The sequence below is a fragment of the Oncorhynchus mykiss genome, chromosome 8 (genome assembly GCF_013265735.2).
Source record: "Oncorhynchus mykiss isolate Arlee chromosome 8, USDA_OmykA_1.1, whole genome shotgun sequence".
NCBI classification, from domain to species: domain Eukaryota; kingdom Metazoa; phylum Chordata; class Actinopteri; order Salmoniformes; family Salmonidae; genus Oncorhynchus; species Oncorhynchus mykiss.
Genome location: NC_048572.1, coordinates 57,625,324 through 57,641,715, shown reverse-complemented (window position 1 = coordinate 57,641,715; position 16,392 = coordinate 57,625,324). Strand labels below are relative to the sequence as shown.

The window sequence follows — 16,392 nt, the reverse complement described above, 5'->3', positions numbered from 1 at the left end:
GGGGGGGCATTTTCCTTCTTGTCTCATATCAGAGATGGGTAAAATGATCAAACGGTGAAAATCTCTTCTTTTTTTAAATCATGTTTTATTCATCCAGGACAAACCCCATTACTTGACTTCACATCATGGTCCTGGGAAAACACGACAATAACAATCCATAGAAAACCAGTGAAATAACAACATAAAACCTCTCCGTTTGAACACAGTATTCGGGAATCGAGTTTCAACTCTCAAATACAGCGTAACATCAGCAAAGAAGTGGCAAGGAAGTGAAAAAGAAGAGAAAGAGAAAAGAAACAGGGTGCAGAGGAAGCAGGGAGAGACAAGCCGAGAAAAGGAAGGAAGGAAGAATTGGAGGAAAGAAAGAGAAACAGGAGGAAGGAAGGAAAGGAAGGATGGAAGATGAATAAAGGCTAGCCATCACTAAGTTACATATCTAAGAGTCGACAGACTATCCAAGGGGAACACCTACAAGATGAAAAACACAACATCCACAACATCTAATGCTCCCTCTTTTCTCCTCCTCCTCCTCCAACCTCTTTCTCTACCTCCTACTCTTCCTCATCGAATGACGCCACTCCCGACGAGCCTCTGTCGGAGAAGAAGCTTCTCTGGCTCTGGCAGGAGTGCCACTCTCTACCTTCCTGAAACACACTCCCTTCTTCGTCTTCCTCTTCCGCTTCCTCCTCTCCAAGAGACTCAGAGTGAGAGGTTGAATAGCAGGAGTCAAACCTACTGCTTCTGATCCTTGGCCTCCAGTCAGGTTTGTGGACGATACAGACACCCCCACCGGTCTCTAGCTGTGGTACAGGCTGATCCTCACCATCCACTAGTTCCCCCTCTCTGGGGAATGGGCTAGCCCGGTCACTCTCTAGAATAGGCCGGTCATTTTGCTGTGGAGCTGGGTCATTCTTAGATGTGGGCCTATCACAGTGCAGGCTGTTGCTGCTAGAGCCAACGGGAATGGTTGAGCTGATAGAGGGTGGAACTTTAATGCTGCCAATCTCAGCCTGGAATGACACTCGGGGCTCGTGATTGGACGTTGCGGTGTCTGAGGGAGGAGCAAAGAGTCAGAACACCTGGAGATGGATGAGAAGAGAGAGATGGAGGGATGAGAAGAGGACGAGTGAGGGACAGGGAAGGAAAGAAAGAAGAGAGTGAGGGATATTGGGGCATAGCACCGAGTCTAGGGGCTCTATTCAATCTGTAAAACTGATGCGTTACAGATCCTGCAATAGAAATGTAAAGGTCATTTCCGATTAAGCGGCATATACAGTGTTTACCGTGAACACAGTCTCCACTAAAGCAGGAACACTGCCTTTAAATTTCAATCGCGCTGTAACGCTGAAATTCCACGATGCGGATTGAATAGAGCCCTAGCTGGAAATTATGATCAAAACACACATGATGAGATGCATGACATAGATATTGGGTGTACTTCTGCGCAAAGTGGGTGTATGTGATTACCTGAGCGGGTAGAGCGTGTGAGTGTGTTTCTGTTGTTCTGGAGAAACTCTTTGCCAGCTTCCTCCTCATCATCATCATCCACAGAAGCCCAGGCTTTCAGCTTTGCCTCAGCGATAGCAAACTGCTCTGCCACTCCTGGAAATGGACACACAAACAAATAGGACAAATATAAACACACACAGGCTAAAAACAGGACTGTTTATTTTCACCCAAAAACCTTACAGCACACATCAAGCACGGGAGAAAGTGGGACACAGACAGACAGACAGAGTTGTCTCCGAAATCATTAGAAAGTGAACAGGGGAGAGGCTGTATCACCATGGGAACACTAGGGGACAGTGAAGTGACAGTTGGAAGAGAGTCTAATTGGCTACCATCTGTTAGGCTCTCATAGGACAGGCCGTCATCGCTTAGGTGACACAGGAGGGGCACAGATCTGAGCTGTGACATATGCAGGGGTTAGAGAGGAGCTGTGGGACAGGTGTAAGGATGACGGGGGGGGTGTCAAGGTCTTGTGTCAAGACCACACACAAGTACGTACGAACGTACGCACACAAACACATGGTGGTGGTCCACTTTACTTTTGATCCAATTGACCCACAAATCGTCAGTGTGGACGTCATATGCTAAGGGCTGAAATCCACAGAGTAAAGTACTGTACAGAGGACACATCCCTGATACGATCCTTTCTGAGCCATTGGTTATTAAACACCATTGACTGCAGATTTAGTTGGATAATAGAAACAGAGAGATAAGCTGAGATAAGATTCATTCAAATATATTAAAAGAGGACAACATTAAATTGCTATAAATTGGTGTATATCAGCGGCTCTACTTTACTGGCTAAGTTGGTGGAGGGACACACACCTGCAGCGAAGCGCGCCTCCTGTTCCCCCTCAGTGAGGTGGCAGTAGGAGTTGAAGTGTGTGTGGAGGGGGTCCGTGGGGGAGTCTGTGGGTTTGGGCCAACCCTTCCACTCTATGAGGTGGGCAACCCTGCCACCCTGCAGGGACGTGGGCTTGGTCACATGGTCCTTCATCGCCTGGGATATGCCTGGAGAGAGAGAAGTATGAGGCCTGGGTTAAAGAGAGTGTGACCTCTAAAAATGATGGGTCCTGGGTCCTTCAATCTGTAGTGCTGAAGATCAGCACTATAGCGCCATTGAAATGTAAAGTTAATTTCTGATTGTGCCGACATATACAGCCTTTACCGCGAATGCAGTCTCCGTGAACGCGGGAACATTTGCCTATAAATTTATATTGTGCTCCAGTGCAGGTCTTCAGCGCTATGGATTGAATCGTTGCGCAGGATTTGTATGTGTGAGATGAAAGTGAATTAGTGTGTGTGTCTGTCTTTCTGTCCCTTACCATTTAAAGAGGATCTGGCCAGAGCAGCAATCTCCTGGATGCTGACTGCCTTTCTCGTGTCTGAAGATTTTCTTGACTTGGGGATCATTTCAGCTTCCTGAAATTTTACCTGGGAAAAAAAGCAGTCATGTTCAGTATGTCACGTACACCACAGCACAAAGTGTTTTCTATAGTAATGTTGTAGGCCAGGGATGGACAAGTTAGATGGGGGTGGGGGGCCACAAAATGGGGGTGGGAGGCAGGGGCTCGTGATCCTGCGTACCCACCCACATCCATGCCCCCACCTTGTGAGCAAAACATTTTAGGGGCTTCTCTGTTGACAGTGAAGAGAAAAAAATAGACGTTTTAGAGTTCATTTCCTGCAAATCTACACATTTTTTTCAAATCTACACATGTTGCCATTTGTCTTTGGAAAATTGTGAAATGTTATAACTAATTTCATGCAATTGTACTTATTTTACCATGGGGCGAAGATATTTTTCAGTTTTACAGCTTATTTCCTGGAAATCTATACATTTTTCCATTTGTCTTTGGAAGATTTTGAAATGTTATAACTAATTTCATACAATTCTACACATTTTGCCATGGGGCGGAGAGAAATGTTAGCAGTTTTTAATAGGATATCAGAGTGAGAGTGACTAACAAAAAACTCGACCACCTTTACTCCACACACAGAGATGCATACAAAGCTCTCCCCCGCCCTCCATTCGGCAAATCTGACCATAATTCTATCCTCCTGATTCCTGCTTGCAAGCAAAAACTAAAGCAGGAAGTACCAGTGACTCGCTCAATACGGAAGTGGTCAGATGACGCGGATGCTACACTACAGGACTGTTTTGCTTGCACAGACTGGAATATGTTCCGGGATTCATCCAATGGTATTGAGGAGTATACCACGACAGTCATCGGCTTCATCAATAAGTGCATCGACGACGTCCCCCCCACAGTGACCGTACGTACATTTCCCAACCAGAAGCCATGGATTAAAGGAAACATCCGCAACGAGGCTAGAGCTGCCGCTTTCAAGGAGCGGGACACTAATCCGGACGCATACAAGAAATCCCACTTTGCCCTCAGACAAACCATCAAACAAGCAAAGCGTCAATACAAGATTAAGATTGTATCCTACTACTCTGATGCTCGACGGATGTGGCAGGGCTTCAAAACTGTTCCTGGAACTGGATCCTGGACTTCTTGACGGGCCTCCCTCAGGTGGTGAGGGTAGGCAACAACACGTCTGCTACGCTGATCCTCAACACTGGGGCCCCTCAGGGGTGTGTACTTAGTCCCCTCCTGTACTCCCTGTTCACCCACGACTGGGTGGCCAAACATGACTCCAACACCATCATTAAGTTTGCTGACAACACAACAGGGGTAGGCCTGATCACTGACAACGATGAGACAGCCTATAGGGAGGAGGTCAGAGAACTGGCAGTGTGGTGCCAAGACAACAACCTCTCACTCAATGTAAGCAAGACAAAGGAGCAGATTATGGACCACAGGAAAAGGTGGGCCACACACGCCCCCATTAACATTAATGGGGCTGTAGTAGAGTGGGTCGAGAGTTTCAAGTTCATTGGTGTCCACATCACCAACGATCTATCACGATATATCAAACATACCAAGACAGTCGTGAAGAGGGCACAACAAAACCTTTTCCCCCTTAAGAGACTAAAAAGATTTGGCATGGTTCCCCAGATCCTCAAAAAGTTATACAGCTGCCCCATAAAAAGCATGTTTCCTGGAATGGCAACTGCTCTGCACTACAAAGGGTAGTGTGAATGGCCCAGTACATCACTGAGGCCAAGCCTCCTGCAATCCAGGACCTATACAATAGGCGGTGTCAGAGGAAAGCCCATAAAATTGTCAGAGACTCCAGTCACCCAAGTCATACACTCTTTTCTCTGCTACCGCATGGCAAGCAGTACTGGAGCATCCAGTCTAAGACCAAAAGACTCCTAAGCAGCTTTTACCCGCAAGCCATAAGACTGCTGAACAATTAATCAAATGACCACCGGACTATTTACATTGACCCCCCCACCCCCCATTTGTTTTGTACGCTGGTGCTACTCGCTGTTTATTATCTATGCATAGTCACTTCACCCCTACCTACATGTACAAATGACCTCTAACCTGTATCCCCGCACACTGACTCAGTACTGGTACCCATATATAGCCTATTTATTGTTATGTTATTGTGTTACTTTTTATTCTGTTATGCTTTGGTATTTTTTTGTAAATATTTTCTTAACTCTTCTTGAACTGCACTGTTGGTTAAGGGCTTGTAAGTAAGCATTTCACGGTAAGGTCTACACTTGTAAGTAAGCATTGCACGTAAGGTCTACACTTGTAAGTAAGCATTTCACTTTGAGGTCTACACTTGTAAGTAAGCATTTCACTGTGAGGTCTACACTTGAAAGTAAGCATTTCACTGTAAGGTCTACACTTGAAAGTAAGCATTTCACGGTAAGGTCTACACTTGAAAGTAAGCATTTCACTGTGAGGTCTACACTTGAAAGTAAGCATTTCACTGTAAGGTCTACACTTGAAAGTAAGCATTTCAAGGTAAGGTCTACACTTGTAAGTAAGCATTTCACTGTAAGGTCTACACTTGAAAGTAAGCATTTCAAGGTAAGGTCTACACTTGTAAGTAAGCATTTCACTGTGAGGTCTACACTTGAAAGTAAGCATTTCACTGTAAGGTCTACACTTGAAAGTAAGCATTTCAAGGTAAGGTCTACACTTGTAAGTAAGCATTTCACTGTAAGGTCTACACTTGAAAGTAAGCATTTCACTGTAAGGTCTACACTTGTAAGTAAGCATTTCAAGGTAAGATCTACAGTTGCTGTATTCGGCGCACGAGACAAATAAAGTTTGATTTGATCTGTATATATATTTTGTCTTTGGAAATGTATCCATGAGCCTACAAAAGGTTGGACACGGGGCAGCCAGTTGCCCATCCCTGTTGCAGGTTCATGGACTCAAATGTTGCTCAGAGCCCAGTAAGATATCATGACATCGATTATTCAATTGTGTATTTTATGAAACATCGGACAATGGCGCATCACGTGCGTGAGAACGGCGAAAAGACCAGAGACAATCCTGTGTGCGTTTCAGCACGTGGACAGCAACCGCTCCTCAGAGCGTATGATGGCGCAGGAGTTCCATGACTTTGCACTAACCATTTAAAACAGTTCAAATATATTTACATATTGCCTCTATGATAGTGTATTTTACAAGCAAGCAGTAGGCTACGCACGTTGTTGCATGTTGTAAGAAAGTAGGGTCCATCATAATTTGTGGGTCAACTAACAGTAACACCTATGAAAAAGCGCTGCCCTTTTCCATGAAGGAACCATGGAATCGTTGGTACGAAGTCTGCAAAGGACGACTCCACCCTACCTCCTCTCGTTGTCGCCCCCCTCTTTCTCCTCCACGAAAAGTCAACCACATATTGGACACGAAGAGACGACGAATCACCGCGGAACAAGACAACGCATTAATCAACCCCACCGCTTGTCTCTGCGAGTTTTAACGCTGCTAATGACTATACTGCCGCGACAGATGCCAAAGAAATGGTAAGCCGGTGAAACCATTTGGCTCAAGCGGTTAAACTTGAGGGAGTCCAAGAGACCGGACAAACATATGGCCCGAGGCAAGCTCAATAGGCTACTGCTGTGTAAGCAGCTCGAAACCCCGATCTGCTCAACCTGCTGTGAAAGGCTACGATCCCCATTAAAATAGAGATGCACGTGTGCGTCTGGAGTCAGGGGGTCAGCGATTTTAGCCTCCTTTATTTATACTTCAATAACAAAGTTGTTATTTGGTGCACAGTCCAATACAAAACAGAGGGCTCTGGTATACACACGTGTATAATTCTTTGGCCCTCTAGCTCTAGATGCAACAGGTTGAAAATGAGACAAGGTCACCGACAATGATGGCGAGCTTTAGTGGCCCTGGGGGACAAAGAAGACTAGGAATTGGCTGGAAATCAGTCGGCTACACGCTAAACTAGGCTACACGTGGTTGACATGACCACGCTAATACCAGACATTCCTAAGCAGATTTGCGCTTAAACAGCTAACAGGAAAGCTGCCACTTTTGAGACCATAGCACGCACAGATGCGCTGTATAATGACATCCATGCAGACAATATGTGGGTCAAATACAAAGTGGACCAAGACCACCATGACCATGTTTATGTTTTTCAATATCTCTCTCGCTCTGCCTATGTGTGTGTGTGTGTGTTGTTTGGATTTACTATCCTTGTGGGGACCAGAAGTCGTCACAAGAATGGTAAAACAAGGACAATTACGACAAGTGGGGACATTTCGCAGGTCCTCACAAGGAAAAGGGCTATTATAGGCTAAAGTGTTAGATTTAGGGCTAGAATTAAGGTTATGGTTAGGGGTTAAGAGTTAAGGTTAGGAGTTAGGGAAAATAGGATTTTGATTGGAAATACATTTCTTGGTCCCCACAAGGATAGTAAAACTAAAGTGTGTATGTGTGTACACGTTTTACTATACTTGTGAGTACCAGAATTCTTCACAAGGATAGTAAACCAAATAAAAAGGCTATTTTAGTTAGTGTTGATTTAGGGTTACAATTAGGGTTAAGGTTTTGAGTTATGTTTAGGGTTAGGGGTTAAGGTTAGGGTTAGGATTTAGGTTTTGAGTTATATTTAGGGTTAGGGGTTAAGGTTAGGGTTAGGGTTTAGGTTTTGAGTTATGTTTAGGGTTAGGGGTTAAGGTTAGGGTTAAGGTTTTGAGTTATGTTTAGGGTTAGGGGTTAAGGTTAGGGTTAGGGTTTAGGTTTTGAGTTATGTTTAGGGTTAGGGGTTAAGGTTAGGGTTAAGGTTTTGAGTGATGTTTAGGGTTAGGGGTTAAGGTTAGGGTTAGGGTTTAGGTTTTGAGTTATGTTTAGGATTAGGGGTTAAGGTTAGTGTTAGGGTTTAGGTTTTGAGTTATGTTTAGGGTTAGGGGTTAAGGTTAGTGTTAGGGGTTAAGGAAAATAGGATTTTAAAAAGTAATAAATGATTGGTCCTCAAAAAGTCCTTACAAGTATAGCATCTGTCGTTCTGCCCCTGAACAAGGCAGTTAAACCACTGTTCCTAGGCCTTCATTGAAAATAAGAATGGGTTCTTAACTGACTTGCCTAGTTAAATAAAGGTAAAATAAAAAAAATAGTAAGTGTGTATGTGTGTACGTGTGTATGGGCCTATATAGGGCAGAAATATAGAACTTCAACACAACATGAAGAAATGGAGCATTCAAACAAATAACCTAATAGAAAAACATGCATGACTGTCCTTGTTGATAGGCAACAGCACCACTCTGTAAATGGGATTACATGTATTCTTGGATAAACATGAGCCCAGCCATATGTTCGACTTGGCATAGTGTAAGCAGCAAGGAAAGATGGTGATATGCGAGCTCCCACGCGCCTATTCAGCACCCACGCGTCTTTTCAGCACAGGGACAGATCAATGTAGGCTAATTCCATCCATGCTATTGTTTCCTTGGGTTCGATTGTGCTAAAGACTGTCTTGCTTTATTTAACCATGCAGGACAATCATTGAGAACACATTTACAATAACGACCTATTGTAGGGTAGGCCTAGAACCCAAATGCCTATAGCTCAATAGGTAATATGTCATGTATTCTGTTGTGTTTGGAAACCATACTAGCAAACACGGTCGTTATAGTGCTATTACAATAATCCCATAGTATGGAATAGGGGATAGATAGGCTATATAGGACCTATGGACTACTTTTATTTTTGACACCTCGTGGGGTGTTTAATCTACCGTAGGCCTACTATAGAAAGGGATAAATAAATAAGCATGCCGTCTCTGAGTAGAATTGATTTACCGTGAGGCCCCTGCCTGTTCACGGGTGAAGTGACATGGCTATTAACAAAGAACGAGGCCGACAGCTGACATCATACTGTGATTGATGGCACGGTAATTGCCAGGAGAAATAAATAACGCCGGTACCGGTGTTGCTGTACACCGTGTGGCTCGAGCAGAGGATGCGGCATGTCTCCAAGCAACGGGAAACAACATCTGCATATCAATGACCCTGACTCGGGAGAGGGCTTAGTAACGGGCCCCGGTTAACGTTACAGAGACTGCCGCATTGTCATAAAAAAAGCCAATTAAAAGGGATAGCAAGCATGTCGATCGGTAAACAAAATATAGGACTTTACTTAGGGAATAAAGGCATGCAAATAAATGTCGGTCACACACATTAGCACCTACCTGTAAACCGAATAGAGGTTGCGGCACCGTCGAGCGTCGCACATGATCACAATGAGCTTGTCTCAAATCCCATTAACAGATGCTAACGTGGTGCCCCGTGTTGTTATTTCCCACGGTTTTTAAATGATTTATCTTGTAGCCTTGCACAACACGCCCGTCTTTCACACTACAAGCCTCAGGTTGTCGCCCCGCGATATGGGCTGCTACAGCCTACCTATATGCGCTCTGTCCAAATTGTTGGCACGCGTCATCGGGGAAAGGCGGCGTCATAACCAAATCTGTCCCCCTCCATACAATTCTCTTCCCTCCTTTTAAAACATGTTGCGAAATATTTTTTGGAAACTATTACTGTTCTGTTGTCTGTTAATGTAGATTACGTATTTGACCAAATCTAATTGGAGACTAAAATGAGCACTAATTGTAGGCTATCGCTTTTATAACCAACAAACCTGTACATCTGGTGGTTAATCAATTTTTTAAAATCCCTTCACCGGGACCCTGATGATCACAGAGGGGTAACAAAGCAGGTACCAAGTCAATGTGCAAGGGTACGAGGAAGTTGAGGTAATCGAGGTAATATGCACATGTAGGTAGGGGTAATAGTGACTAGGAAATCAGGATAGATAATTAACAGAGGAACAGCAGCGTATCTGAAGAGTGTGAACGTGTGTCTATATGTGAGTGTGTGTGTGTAGAGTCAATATGCATGTGTGGGTGTGTTTTGTGTATGTATGTGTTTTAGATTTAAGAGGATCCCCATGAGCCGATGCCAATGGCGACAGCTAGTCTTACTGTGGTCCAACACATAACGAAAAAGGCATTACAACTGACATACATTTAAAAACATTAACATGTAGTGTGTGTGTGCATATATCAGTTACACATACATGGCAGTACATACAGTTGAAGTTGGAAGTTTACATACACCTTGGCCAAATACATTTAAACTCAGTTTTTCACAATTCCTGGCATTTAATCCTAGTAAAACTTCTCTGTTTTAGGTCAGTTCGGATCACCACTTTATTTTAAGAATGTGAAATGTCAGAATAATAGTAGAGAGAATGATTCATTTCAGCTTTTATTTATTTCATCACATTCCCAGTGGGTCAGAAGTTTACATACACTCAATTTGTATTTGGTAGCATTGCCTTTAAATTGTTTAACTTGGGTCAAACGTTTGGGGTAGCCTTCCACAAGCTGCCCACATTAAATTGGGTGAATTTTGGCCCATTCCTCCTGACAGAGCTGGTGTAACTGAGTCAGGTTTGTAGGCCTCAATGCTCGCACACGCTTTTTCAGTTCTGCCCACAAATTTTCTATGGGATTGAGGTCAGGGCTTTGTGATGGCCACTCCAGTACCTTGACTTTGTTGTCCTTCAGCCATTTTGCCACACCTTTGGAAGTATGCTTGAGGTCATTGTCCATTTGGAAGACCCATTTGCGACCAAGCTTTAACTTCCTGACTGGTGTCTTGAGAAGTTGCGTCAATATATCCACATAATCTTCCTACCTCATGATGCCATCTATTTTGTGAAGTGCACCAGTCCCTCCTGCAACAAAGCACCCCCACAACATGCTGCTCCCACCCCCGTGCTTCACGTTTGGGATGGTGTTCTTCGGCTTGCAAGCATCCCCCTTTTTTTGTCCAAACATAACAATGGTCATTATGGCCAAACAGTTCTATTTTGGTTTCATCAGACCAGAGGACATTTCTCCAAAAAGTACGATCTTTGTCCCCATGTGCAGTTGCAAACCGTAGTCTGGCTTTTTTGGAGCAGTGGCTTCTTCCTTGCTGAGCGGCCTTTCAGGTTATGTCAATATAGGACTCGTTTTACTGTGGATATAGATACTTTTGTACCTGTTTCCTCCAGCATCTTCACAAGGTGATTGATTTGCACATTTTGCACCAAAGTACGTTCATCTCTAGGAGACAGAACGCATCTAATTCCTGAGCGGTATGACAGCTGTGTGGTCCCATGGTGTTTATACTTGCGTACTATTGTTTGTACACATGAACGTGGTACCTTCAGGCGTTTGGAAATTGCTTCCAAGGATGAACCAGACTTGTGGAGGTCTACCATTTTTTTCTGAGGTCTTGGCTGATTTCTTTTGATTTATCCATGATATCAAGCAAAGAGGCACTGAATTTGAAGGTAGGCCTTGAAATACATCCACAGGTACACCTCAAATTGACTCAAATTATGCCAATTAGCCTATCAGAAGCTTCTAAAGCCATAACATAATTTTCAGGAATTTTCCAAGCTGTTTAAAGGCACAGTCGACTTAGTGTATGTAAACTTCTGAACCACTGGAATTGTAATACAGTGAAATAATCTGTCTGTAAACAATTGTTGGAAAAATTACTTGTGTCATGCACAAAGTAGATGTCCTAACCGACTTGACAAAACAATAGTTTGTTAACAAGAAATTTGTGGAGTGGTTGAAAAACGAGTTTTAATGACTCCAACCTAAGTGTATGTAAACTTCCGACTTCAACTGTACACACAACAAGTAGGTGACATAGGGGAGAGGTGTTGTGCCGTGAGGTGTTGCTTTATTTGTTCTAAAAAAAACAGGTTTGCTGTTCACTTGCACTATGTAAGATGGAAGGGAGTTCTATGTTCTCATGGTTCTGTATAATACTGTACGTTTCCTTGACTTTGTTCTGGACCTGGGGACTGTGAAAAGACCCCTGGTAGCATGTCTGTTGTGGTAAGTGTGTGTGTGTGTCAGGGCTGTGCGTAAGTTGACTATGCAAACAATTTCGAATTCCTAACACATTGTTTCTTATAAAAACAAGAAGTGACACAGTCAGTCTTTCCTCAACTCTTAGCCAAGAGAGACTGGCATGCATAGTGTTAATTATATCCCTCTGATTACAATGAAGAGCAAGACGTGCCGCTCTGTTCTGGGCCAGCTGCAACTTAACTAGAATTGTCTTTGCAGCACTTGACCATACATTATGACTGAACAATAATCAATATAAGATCAAACTAGAGCCTGCAGGCTTTGTGGAGTGTGGTGTCAAAAAAGCAGAGCATCTCTTTATTACAGACAGACCTCACCCCATCTTCATAACCTTTGAATCTATATGTGTTGATCATGACAGTTTACACTAAGTTAACACCAAGTAATTTAGTCTCCTCGACATGTTCAACAGCCACACCATTCATTACCGGATTCAGGTCTAGAACTTAGGGAATGATTTGTACCAAATACAATGCTCTTAGTTTTAGAGATGTTCAGGCCAGTTTTTTACTGGCCAACCATTTCTTAACAGACTGCAAATATTTGATAAGGGTTTTAGTGACTTCATTAGCACTGGTTGCTGATTATATGATATGATAAGATAAGGGTTTTAGTAACTTCATTAGCACTGGTTGCTGATTATATGATATGGTTGAATCATCAGCATACATGGACACACGTGTTTTGTTTAATGCCAGTGGCAGGTCATTGGTAAAAATAGAAAAGAGCAGAGGGCCTAGAGAGCTGCCCTGGGGTACACCACACTTTACATGTTTGATATTAGAGAAGCTTCCATTTTAAAAAAACTTCAAGTTCTATTAGATAGACAGAGGTTGAAAAGCACATAACACATACATTTTCTCAATAACAGGTTGTTGGGCTCCCGAGTGGCGCAGCGGTCTAAGAAACTGCAGCTCAGTACAAGAGATGCCACTGCAGTCCCTGGTTTGAATCCAGGGTGCATCACATCTGGTTGTGATTGGGAGTCCCATAGGGCAGTGCACAATTGGCCCAGTGTCGTCCGGATTTGGCTGGGATAGGCCGTCATTGTAAATAAGAATTTGTTCTTAAACTGACTTGCCTAGTTAAATAAAAATAAATGGTCAAACATATCAAGGCTGCACCGATCAGTACATGTTGAGTGCCCTTCTCTATAAGCATGCTGAAAGTGTGTTGTTCATTTATATACAGAGAAATTGTATTTGGTCGAACCCAATTTTTCCCAACAGTTTGCTTAGAGCTGACAGCCAGCTGATAGGTCTGCTGTTAGAACCAGTAAAGGCCACTTTACCACTCTTGGGTAGTGGAATGACTTTGGCTTCCCTCCAGGCATGAGGACAAAGACTTTCCTCTAGGTTCAGATTAAAGATATGACAGATAGGAGTGGCTATAGTCAGCCACCATCCTCAGTAGCTTTCCATCTAAGTTGTCAATGCCAGGTTTGTCATTATAGATCAATAATCATTTTTCAACCTCTCCCACACTAATTTTACAAAATTCAAACTTTCAATGCTATTCTTTCATTATTTGTTTTTTAATGCATGAATGCTCACTGGCTCACTGTTCATTGTTGGCATTTCCTGTGTAAGTTTGCCAATAATTGCCAACATCAAATAGTTTTGAATTGAATAAGCCATCGGATTCAATGAAAGATGGAGATGAATTTGTGTTTCTGCCCATAATTTAAAGTACTCCAAAGTTTATATCATTGATCTTGGCTTCATGATACAGTTTCTTCTTCTTTTTGTTGAGTTCAGACACATAATTTCTCAATTTGCAGTAAATCAGCCAGTCAGATGTGCAGCCAGACTCATTAGCTACTCCTTTTGCCCTGTCTCTTACAACCATATAGTTGTTCAATTCCTCATCAATCCATGGAGCCTTAACAGTTCTAACAGTCAGTTTCTTAAAATGTGTATGTTTATCAATAATTGGTAGAAGCAATTTCATAAATTAATCAAGTGCAGGAATTTGGAATTTTGACTTTCCTGGATATAGCCACTATACTGTGATCACTGCATCCAATGGTTACAGATACAGCTTTAGAACAAAGTTTTACAGCATTAGTAAACGTGATCGATACATGTGGATGATCTTCTTCCTGTAATGTTTGTAAACACCCTGGTAGGTTGATTAATAACCTAAACCAGATTACAGGCACTGGTTACAGTGAGAAGCTTTCTCTTGAGCGGACAGCTTGATGAAAACCAGTCAATATTCAGGTCCCCATCACATACACTATCAAGCATTTCACACATATTATTTAGATACTGACTGTTAACACTTGGTGGCCTATAGCAACACTCCAAAAGAAAAGGCTTTAGATGTGCCAGGTGAACCTGCAACCACAACACTTGACATAAGATCTTCTAAGCATTACAGGGATATGGCTCTGAATATATACAGCAACACCTCCCCCATAAGCATTTCTGTCTCTTCTATAAATGTTATATCCTTGTATTGCTACTGATGTATCATCAAATTAATGATAAATTGAGTCTCAGAAATAGCTAGCTATGAATGTTAACTGACGTTAGCAAGTTATTGATTTCATGAACCTTATAAGGCTACATATTGTATATTAATATGGGCTATTTTCAGCCCTTTCCTGGGTAGCTTATCAGAGATGGACATAATATAGAAAACAGCAAACAAAGCTATACATTCAGCAGTCCATTAATCAGTTGGTGTGCGTAAGTGTGTGTGTGTGCTGCGGGGTTGAAGCTACGAACCCATAGGCTTGGTTCGCTCAGGATGTACAATAAACAGAGTAGCAGCAGCGTATGCAAAGAGTGTGAAAGTGTGTCTATGTGCGAATGTTGGGAGTGTCACTCGACACTCTCCACTTCAGCCCCTTCGATGCGAATGGGGGCGTGCTCAGCCAACAGTTTCCTAGAGTCCACGATAAGTTATTTTGTCTCGTTGACATTGCTGCCAGGTCTCTGACCTCCTCCCTATAGGCTGTCTCATCGTCATCAGGCCTACCACCGTCATGTCGTTGGCCAACTTTATGATGGTGTTGGGAGTCGTACGTGGCACGCAATCATGGGTGAACAGGGAGTACAGAAGGGGACTAAGTACGCACCCCTGAGGGGCCCCCGTGTTTTGTGTCAGCGTGGCAGATGTGTTGTTGCCTAACCTCACCATCTCGGGAGGCCCGTCAGGAAGTTCAGGATCCAGTTGCAGAGGGAGGTGTTCAGTCCCAGGCTCCTTAGCTTTGTGATGAGCTTGGAGGGCACTTTGGAGTTGATCACTGACCTGTAGTCAATTAACTAAAAGTCCTTGTCTGAGAGAGATTTACATGGTTACCAAAACATCACCCCAGGGTAAGCTTGCACAAAATATAACCCTTATTTAAGTGTATCTAAAATTCCAAGGGAAACATTTATGGTGGAAAAATGATTGGAATCATTTCCCTTTGACCGCTAAGTTTTATGGGTATTATGACACCTCCACTGTGGGGTTCTATAGACAGCTACGAAAATCATAGATGAAAACCCTCTTGGTAAATAGTACGGTCTTCAGCTTATCATGAGGTATTTTAACTCAGGCAAGCAGAACCTCAAGACTTCCTTAATATTAGAGATTGTTAATAGCTGGTGCGCAGAGACACACCACCCCCTCGAGTTTACCCGACGCTACCGTTCTGTCCTGCCGATGTATAGAAAAACAGAGCTAGATTTACATTTTCCATGATCACATTGTTAGGATAGTCTTGAACAGAGATTGTCCCGTTTATTCTCCAGTGATTGCACGTCCGCCAATAGAACGGAGGGTAGAGGCGGTTTATCCACTCGCCGACGTAATCTCATCCGGTATTCTACACGCCGGCCTCTTCCCTTTTCGTGTGTCAAGGCTTTGTGCCTGGTCCGGGGATGAGCAGTATGTCCGTCTCATTAAAAGTAAAAATCCTCATCCAAACACAGTGCCTGAATTGCACATGGACACCTGTTTAAATTCATAAATGTTCACGTGACATAAGGACTTCATAAGGGTTGTAGGTGTAATAAAGCCTATAGGCACCAACATGTTAGAAATTAATATGGAGGAAATTAGTAATTGGAACTAATTACATTTTTTTTTCTGTATAAGGCGGTGGTAATGTTCAGGATAGATAAACAGTTTGTGTGAACTGAAACGACCAACACCAGAAGAAAAGCATGCCGAAACAATATTGAACTACATATTTTAAAACGATACCATCTTTGAGGACTAACACTCAAATAACAGCCATGACAACATGCATAGAATTGCGGATCACTTGCTTCAAAACTGCAAACTTCTCTCAGCTCAACAATCTTTCATTGCTGAAAATTTTATTTACAACAGCAACATTCTCTTCACCACCAATATACCCTTTTAGCTAACACTTCCTCTTCCAATGAACTGTGAGAAGGCGAAAATAATGAAACAGTCTATCAAATCTATTCATTTTGAAATGGATTACTTCTACCTGCCATTCTCATTCCCCTGATAATACAAGTCATTATTTTTGTTGCTATCATATGATGGGGGTCCCTGGGTTGCCGACTTTACCAGGGCAAGAAAAGT

General features: G+C 42.9%; 1 protein-coding gene across 2 annotated transcripts; it reads right to left on the bottom strand.

Moving 5' to 3' along the window:
• Positions 1-65: 65 nt before the first annotated feature.
• Positions 66-9,334, bottom strand: fam131a (family with sequence similarity 131 member A). Of its 2 annotated transcripts, none has more exons than XM_021613115.2 (5): positions 9,094-9,334; positions 2,835-2,943; positions 2,335-2,520; positions 1,468-1,602; positions 66-1,051 (listed from the first exon to the last, which is right to left on the bottom strand). In XM_021613115.2, exons 2-5 carry the CDS (start codon positions 2,920-2,922, stop codon positions 552-554), a joined length of 909 nt encoding a protein of 302 aa, XP_021468790.2. In that variant the 5' UTR covers positions 2,923-2,943; positions 9,094-9,334; the 3' UTR covers positions 66-551. The 2 variants fall into 2 exon arrangements, with proteins under 2 accessions (XP_021468790.2, XP_036841677.1); XM_036985782.1 differs by having other exon boundaries at positions 603-1,079.
• Between the last annotated feature and the right edge of the window lie 7,058 nt (positions 9,335-16,392).

Bases quoted from the DNA above. Each gene is read 5' to 3' on its own strand.
- fam131a (XM_021613115.2), bottom strand. From the start codon at position 2,922: ATGATCCCCAAGTCAAGAAAATCTTCAGACACGAGAAAGGCAGTCAGC. The intron at 2,521-2,834 runs GTAAGGGACAGA...CTCTCTCTCCAG, and splicing joins GGCCAGATCCTCTTTAAATG to GCATATCCCAGGCGATGAAG. The intron at 1,603-2,334 runs GTGTGTGTCCCT...GTCCATTTCCAG, and splicing joins GGAGGCGCGCTTCGCTGCAG to GAGTGGCAGAGCAGTTTGCT.